This window comes from Schistosoma mansoni, chromosome W (genome assembly GCF_000237925.1).
Source record: "Schistosoma mansoni strain Puerto Rico chromosome W, complete genome".
Classification (NCBI taxonomy): domain Eukaryota; kingdom Metazoa; phylum Platyhelminthes; class Trematoda; order Strigeidida; family Schistosomatidae; genus Schistosoma; species Schistosoma mansoni.
Genome location: NC_031502.1, coordinates 37,021,548 through 37,030,434, shown reverse-complemented (window position 1 = coordinate 37,030,434; position 8,887 = coordinate 37,021,548). Strand labels below are relative to the sequence as shown.

The 8,887-nt window shown below is 31.7% G+C and overlaps 1 protein-coding gene across 1 annotated transcript in view; it reads right to left on the bottom strand.

Moving 5' to 3' along the window:
- The window catches only part of Smp_045940 (putative procollagen-lysine,2-oxoglutarate 5-dioxygenase), a gene marked incomplete at both ends in the record, with an annotated part of 33,556 nt that overhangs the window by 1,752 nt on the left and 22,917 nt on the right, over positions 1-8,887 (bottom strand). The window contains 5 exons of the mRNA XM_018789572.1: positions 149-265; positions 1,013-1,138; positions 3,755-3,856; positions 5,940-6,037; positions 8,293-8,356. Of these exons, the coding sequence (XP_018655001.1) occupies positions 149-265; positions 1,013-1,138; positions 3,755-3,856; positions 5,940-6,037; positions 8,293-8,356 (507 nt within the window). The remainder of the gene's footprint in view (positions 1-148; positions 266-1,012; positions 1,139-3,754; positions 3,857-5,939; positions 6,038-8,292; positions 8,357-8,887) is intronic.

Genomic DNA, 8,887 nt, shown 5'->3' with positions numbered 1-8,887 from the left:
TTAACCAAATGACTCAGAGTGTCTGGATTGTCTAGTTGAGCAATGCTGTCCACTGCAAACACGTATTTACAATCTTCAATTGCCAAACAATATCCGCTGAAAATAAAGTACCAGTAAGTTACACAATTAAAGGAAAAACTCACAATACTTTCCTTCTTGCAGTTTCTTCATCTAGATTCTCCTCAAGCCAGTTGACTGAAAAGTATTGGTGTCCAAATGTTTGATTGAACGACTCCGCTACTGCAGACTGAAATCTACTGTTCTCCTATCAAAAAAGCATGAACAATTTAGGTGTAACTAAATCATCAGTCAGTTTAGTCGATTTTGTTTCACTTACTCAGACTCCAGGTTGATCTTTATCGTAGTTCTACTAACTATGTGGGCTATTTACAGTAATCCACTAAGTTTTAGTGCTCTTTCTAAGGTGTTAATTGAGTTTACACTGCGGTTTCGTACATTCCAAGTAGTGTGCATGTTAGCAACCAAACTTGTATTAAATGTGTGTCGGAAAATCGCCTTCAGTGCTGTAATTCTCAATATCTATAATCAATTATTACCAAGAAAATATGTAACCATAGCTTAGAAACTATATGATTCTGCAAACCAATATTGTTCAGTAGAACAGGACATCCACTTAAATTTGTGTTATGTAGGCACTAAATTTCGTTCAATGTGATTTTTCTTGACACCTATTTTTGCAAAAAAACAGATGGCTCTGAAAGTTTTGTGTTTTTAGATCAAATGCCATAGCCGCTTCTTACCCCAAATTAAGTAGGAATGAAGTTTTTATATATCTAATGGCAATGTACTGGGCATCATAAATGCCGCATGTTCCGTCACTCACAAACAGGACAAGGACATCTTAACTTTGCTTTTATTTTATACACTTCAAATGATTGACCTGGTAAGAAATATATGCAATGTAAAATACGGGAAAAATATGTCTTAAGTTTGTAGGAAATAAAACAGATTAAGGCTCAGGCGACAAACATTTAATTGTTGTTTAACTTACCGCCATATGACCAACTACATGAAGCCTGGACTTTGGATAGGACAAAGCTGCTATTCGTTCAAAGAATCTTTCGATGAATGGTGTTCCCTGTTCAATGAAGATTCCCATGACCACTAGTGGGTAGTCCTTTTTCAAAAACAGAAAATCAAAACATTTATCTGTACCTATTATGTTATCATTCCTTTTATTATAGAATTCTCGGTGTATTAGGAAGTCTATTGATCATGACAATGAGTCGTAAACCTAATTTCCTATTTTAAAAAAATTCAAAGAGGGTTACCTTACTGAATCATTTCATCTAAAATTTCAGTGGTTATTAAGTTTAGTGAATACGTTACGAGTCTGCTGTATCTTTATGTATGCAACAGTAATAGATGTTCTAAACACAACATATTCGTCCAAACCGTTTCTCATGAATTCAAATGAGTAGTTTTCACACAAATGAAATCTTGTATGAGTATACTTAGGATGTAATCTGCGATAATGCGGATATATACGAAATGGAAATACTGTAGAATTACATTTTCCACATAAATTCAGGCAATGCTACGTGAATCCCAGTTCCTTCAGATATGCTCATTAGAATAGTACCTGTTTACAAGTGCGGTATTTATGTCAAAAGGTGGATCTGTTTCCAGATACCTTTCAGTTATAAGCTAATTGACTTGTCAGTGAACCCTTCCAATAGATGTGTCAAAACAGCCTACTACTACAGTACGTAGTTTCACGTCGTTATTGGTTCCGTCACTGAGATGAAGACAACGAACTTGGTAATAAGAAAACCGTGTTTTTGTTCGATGGGACCATCATTGATTCATCACATCAAAACTGTTATAACGTATGAATTTGCCCTCTTAATATATAGATATATATACGTCCAATGATACAGGAAATACGTACGAGCAGTCTTGGGTGCAATCCGGTTCTTCCTATCGGCCTAGCCCAGCCGCTAAGTCCAGAACACAAATACAGCCTCGGCAATATGAATCATTATTCACAAGCATACTGGGTTTATATACTAACCAAACAGACCATATTATACCAAAAAATAGAAAGATAACATTTGTACACTAATTGGCCAATGTGGCTGTAGATAGGGGAAAAGTAATCAATAATAATAGTTCCAAGGTCAAAATAAAGGTTATGATAAGAGGAACACGAATACTATTAGGTCACTTATTTAACAACTATCCAATAGGAAATAGGCATATTACATTTGTCCATAAATAGACCTCAGATTTACCATTCATAATTCACCAGGGGATATAACAAAAACTGATCTGTTTATACAAAAGAAATAGATATGTGACTTAACAGAATCTTTGTAATCCAAGTCTCACTTCACGAACGCACCCATTCTTCATAGTAAACATCATCCTTAGCATTATTTCTACTAACCTCTTTACTATCAATCACTCGAAATGTTGCTATATTTGTAACTGTCAAACAATCCCAATGGTTTATTTGATTGAGCTATTATTATTACCTCAGTTCCATTCTCGCTACATATATATTTCTTAACTCTATTTCTGTAGACTGGATTTCTATAATTACTTAAACTTGATATTATGGACCGAAATATTCAATGCTTGGTTGAGACAAACTCTCTTTAAAAAAAATTAGCGTCTATATGGATTATTTAGAAACATATTAAAGTAATTATGCTGTACCATTCACTCCCATATAGCATCTGAAGAATCTATTTTGCCTGACGAATCAGTATAAAAAGTAATCAGTTATTTCTACCATGTGAGATTATTCGTGTATTCAAAATACCATTTATTGGTTCAGATCATCAGAGTTTATTGTTATTAGCTGGTAGTGGAATACTGACGAGATTTGTAAGATGACGTTATAAACATACTTGATAACTTAGCAGTTGCCTCACATTTTCACAATCATAAGGGTCATAATAAGTTTATTTTTCACTGACTGCTTGGCATAACATTATTTATATATGTATCTGCGAATATAAATCTCATTTGTAACTATATTTTCAGAGTTTATTTTAAGGAAATCTCGTAATATGCACCAAACACCACGTAGTTTTTTACATGTAGAATATATATATAATTCACAATCATTTTTCCACGTAGATGGCATGCCTAATGAATAAACAAACTGAGACACCAGCAGTATTGGTTACGGAGAAAACTAATTAAACGACCAATCTTCGTTATTAAATACGTACCAACTTTTTATCCCTGAAATCCACAAAGTTTGCGCTTTGATAGCACTGGAATAACATGAACGTAGTTTAAAAACCTGACTTCTAAAGGTTTCTAGGATTGTTCCGAATGATACAAAAAAATTGAACAAGTGTCTTACTATGAATAGGAGCAATGTAAATGCATCCTGATCGTTGTGAATTAAATTATTTATGACCTCATTTTGAGAATTTACTGGTGAATGGGCACTTGGCAAATTAATAAATAGGTCCAGCGCTTGCAGGTTTTCCATGGTGGTCTGGCTTCAATTGATTCATGATCTCAACTATTAAAAGTAATATAATATCCACAAAACCCCTTCTGATAATGATAATAATAAATAAGTAACAGAAATTTTCACGAGTAGATGGACTTTATAATGGTTGATTAAGAACCAATTACTTCAGCTATAAAAGTGATCCACTATCTAATAAATTATTGACTAAAAAATGCAACAGTTGTCAGCACGTTTTCCATAGGAACCAATCTAAAGGAATACGGTTGCCTGTGATTTATTATCAATTAATAAACTTACTAATATATCCTGAATTTCAATGTTATCTTCGTCACACTGTTGACAGTTTTTTGTAGGGCTCCAGGAATATGCAAGGTAATTTGACAGTGAATTGAATTCAACCTTCCAAAATATAAATAATGAATAAGAACTATACATTAAAGTGCTGATAGTCTAGAAATGTTATAGGAAGTGATTGCTTACCCTTTTAAGCATAGATGTGGTGAATGGTGAATACATCACGCAAATTAATTGCAAGCACTTAGGAATTATTTATATTTCAACAAATGATATTATATGATCTAATAAATCTCAATGAAACTATGACGACTGCGTAGCCTCTCAATCTTAACAACATGATTTACAAACAGTAGTATTAGTCACGTATTGTCCCATTGATTATAAAATCGACATAAATCTGACCAATCTGTAGAGAGACAACACATTTAATAGAATTGACCTCTCATTTTCAGTGGGTTTAATAGATAACTATTCATCAAAAAGCCAGAAATACCCATCCCTTCTTTATTAAAATCGACTTTTAGTATTGCAACGCATGGTGTGACCAGCAGATTGCTTGAAACTAAGAAAATGTTGACCAGTGTACTGTTCTTCCACCCACGCTTCTTGCCCACTTTATTTTGGCCTCTGCATTTAGCATACAGACTGGTATTGTAACATAAAACTGTGCACAAAATTTATAGCATAAATCAGACCTGGACTATGCAAATCAATAAGTGTGAAAGATGAATGGTAAACTTTTCTTAGTCTGTTTTTTAAGCTTTAAGGTCACCATCTGAAATTACACCTATTCATAAACGAAACAATAAATAAATGTTGACGTAAATATTAGTTTCGAAGAGCTTACTATTCATTCAAACTGAAAATAATTAAGATTCATACATATATAAATAACTACGGATGCCTTTCTTAAACAGATGAAGAAAAAGAAATTCAGATAGCTTAAAGCTTAGTTATAACCTACTGGTTTTGTATGATAAACGGATAATTATTACAATAATCTAGGCGTGCATTTAAGCGATATATTGAATTTTACTTAATTTTTCGAAAATACAGCTGAAATTAGCATAATTGAACAAAGTGAATGTTTTTTATGTTGTCGTAAACTCATAAGATATCCATCTGATATAAGTTTAACTTGATAGGTTTTTGTGCGCAAGTATTGTTCATTAAAATAGTACATGTTGTAACAATGTGAACTACAAGACAAACCTGTAATATCTGAAGCGAAACTATGATCTCCCTTAAAAATGTCATACATTGTTATTATGTATGCATCAATTTAACAAAAGTTTAATAAGAAAAAAGTGTTTGTAATCGACTATCCCTTTGGACAATCAAATATACAGCGAGTGATCAATTTGTGTACTTTGAGAAATTGTTTTACATCAAATCCACTTTCATTATACGAATTCGATAAACACTGTGAAAGACTTATGAGCGACAGGTTTTGTCAAGTTATTCAGTAGTCCTCGCCAATTTGTAAGAGCTTCTGACTCCAATGAATTTGAACCCCTTTTAATTTTGTATGTTCACTTGGACTTATACCGTTGTGTTACTAGATTCACCTAACAACGCAATGCTAAAAGTCAGATAAGAAATAGTTTGAGAAGGTATGCATTTAATATACATATATGTAGTTTGCTTGACCTCCTGGTGATATGTACTACTAAACTGATCCCTAGAAGTACGATCTTAGTGCTCAGTTTGTACATAGTAGTAATAATATGTACTGCATAGTGTATAATGAACGGATTAACACAATGATCAATCATCGTACAGAGTCCTGGATGGATTGACTCATCAGTCAAGTGGATATCTAAATTATTGTTTAAGTTCATATAGTCCAAGAATGATATAGTCATAGAAACATATGTATATACAAATAGCATATTTTTGAAAGTTAGTAATTAATAAAATTGTAAATGATACATTTAATATTCAAATAAGTGTTCAACATTAAAACAGATCAGACAAGAGCAAGTCTCCGTGGGTGTAAGACCGCTACAACACTATTTAAGAATATTTGAAAGGTCCAAAAATTATATCATCAAGAATCAATTTTCGAATTACTCATTTATCTCAAAACTCTATCTGATATGACACCCATGAATAAAATTTATAAATTAACATACTGAGGAATCTGGAATTCTGAGTGTATCATTTCTAATTCCTCATATCTTACCTTTATTGGTCCATTACCATGAGCGATAATTGGAGTTGTAGAGAATATTTTATTAAATAGATATCCTGTTACATCATTAAAATGTAATTCCACATCACCTGAAAACAGAAAGTTTATTTGAAGTGATGAGAAATATTTGTAGCCCAGCTGGATGATTTTTATTTGTGTTATGTGTCTCTAAGCTGGATGCTATAAATGAGAGGCTTTTATCATTGTTCTGGACAACACCATCAGCCACTAAATCACTTACAACCACTTAGCTCAGACAACATAACACAACCAAAACAAAGCTGTATTTTATACTTCACAATTCAATAAAGTCTTCAGAAATAAATATTACTGTAATTTAGTGTTATAATAATAACCATAGTTAAAATATTTAACTTTTATTACAGAAAATTTCTTATACAAATTTAAAATGCATCATATTTAAGTTGAGTAAACTTCTGTGAATCAATATATCATTCTCTTTCAAATCTAACGGAAAAAATTAACTAAAATCTGAAAAATATTCTCATAAGTCACTTTGATTTTGAATTTTTCTACATATTCATATTATCTGGAATATTTGTTGTCAAAATTTTTCTAATCTGTACAAGCCAACTTTCAGTCCTAGTAATTTATACTTAATAGGTTATAACAAACACATCCATGTTGCATAACACCAATGTTGATTTACTCTTTTTACGATTGTTTTTGAATAATGAAAGGGCTACGTTTCACAGCAATCTATATAATTCATCTTAATTATTCCTTAATATTATAACCCCATACAACAGATATATAGAACTTTAGTTCTAACTGCATGATTAATGAATGTGAGCCATAGGATATATGTCGCAGTGATAAATCTAGGATATATTTTCTGTTTAATCAAAATGATCTGGTATTAATAAAAAAAGTTTGAAACACTTCCAATATGTAATTTTGTAATTAAAAGTAAAGGTAACACATAATCTTGGATGGGGTTAAATAAAAGAATATTAATTTTTAGTGTAATAAATATGAATATTTCAGTTGAATGAATCCAGTATAATTTACTAATGTAATATTTAATTAATTTACAATATTTAGTTACAAGTTGGATTTATTAACATTTACTGATAGCAAAAAGACATCAGTAAGTAACTCGATTTCACTTTCCAGATAAACTTTTGGTTTTTATCAAATAGGCTTACATAACAAAATATATTATTAACAAAATGCCTACAGATGAGATAATAGAGAATATTTGTAGGTCAAGAGCATGATTCTGAAGAAGTTTAGTAAGACAATTGAAGCTTAAGAATTAAAACTATTCAGTGGATACCAATTTACCAGATTCTGAACATTCGAAAAGCAAACAGACGTTATTTATTTAGATTCACATGGAATACAAATTACAAGTTATAATCCACTACTCAAAACCATACATTTGTATAAATCGGAGAACAATAGTATTTCGATGTAAGCCAATCTATAGTATAGGAGATACTTAAACATCGTAGATATTGTAGTTCACAACACAGTGTAACATCATTTAGATAACCACTGAAGACCAGAAAATACTTAAGAATTCGTCTTAGTATTGATTTCCTCATAAGTATGCTTCTGTAACCTTTCTGGGAGCTAGATTTGTATCTTCAAGCCCTGTAGCTAACACTCAGCCATCAAACTACTTAACTGGAATTCCAGTGGTTTAGACTTATAACATCAATTGATTTACTGTCTACTGTTATTCATTGGAATTGTGATGTTTGTTGCATACTCGACATGATTAAAATACAATCTTATATAAATAAATATTAACCTTTTATTGAACTTTATATTGTATAAGCTGCCAAGAGTGGATGATTAGACTGTAAACGTACTGTGGAAATTAATTTCATCCAACAATTACTGTCTACAATATAACTGGATGCTTTTCCCTAAAATCTTGAAGTCTTTAACTGAACTATGCATTAGAAAATAGCTTCATGTCGTTTGGTCTGTGATTTGAAGAACTGTATTTTATGATGGAACTCAACAGGCACTCATCAGTAATGCTAAAATTACTTGTTCCTATGGTTCTATATAACTTAGCAAATCATAATATTGAACTGCCCAAAATATTATACACAAGCCTATTAACGTTATTTTACACATGTATATTGAGTAAAAACATAAATATTTAGCAAACCATTTAATTTAGGAATTTCTACACTTTTTTTAAATTTTAACTGACACGTGTCATACCTGTACTTGTACTCTACCACGCATTTTCAACATTTTTTAAGTTCTAGTAGTTATAAGCCCAAAAATTCGAAAAATAGCAATAATATAAAATTACATTTATATTAATTTACAGTATCAAAAAACGAATTCCTCAACTTACTGAATGCTCCATTTAGATTTTGAAAAATTCTTGAAGTTTTGTCAAGTTCAATATCATACAATGTCTAGATCAAATAAGAAAATTTTAAATTCCTGTTACTGGTTTGTTTCAAGTTGTTAACTTCAAATGTTTAGAGTAGAAACAAGAATGTTAAAAGTGAATTTACACATCAAAGTTGTGTTTGTAGTCAATGCATTTAATTGTAATTACTTCATGTTCCTCTCTCTATCTAGTGTATTATTGTCAAACTGTATCTGCTGTCACTATCTTAAATAATATATTTCTTCTTCTTGATGAAGAAAATTCTGTTCTTTTTCTCCTTGTTGACTATACTGTTCTATAGAGAGAATAATCATTAGGTTTATAAACACATTCATAAATCCTTTATTTATTTTGCAATCAGGTAATGTGAGTCAATTGAAGCTAGACCACCAGGGAAAACCTGGAAGCACTGTACGGCCGTTTTGTCCTATTGTGGGACTCCTTAGCAGTGTGCATCCACGACCTCGCCTCGCGAGATTCCGGCTCAGTGGTCTATCGGTTAAGTGCGCTGGCGCGAGACTGGTAGGTCCTGGGTTCGAATCTCGTGGGGCGA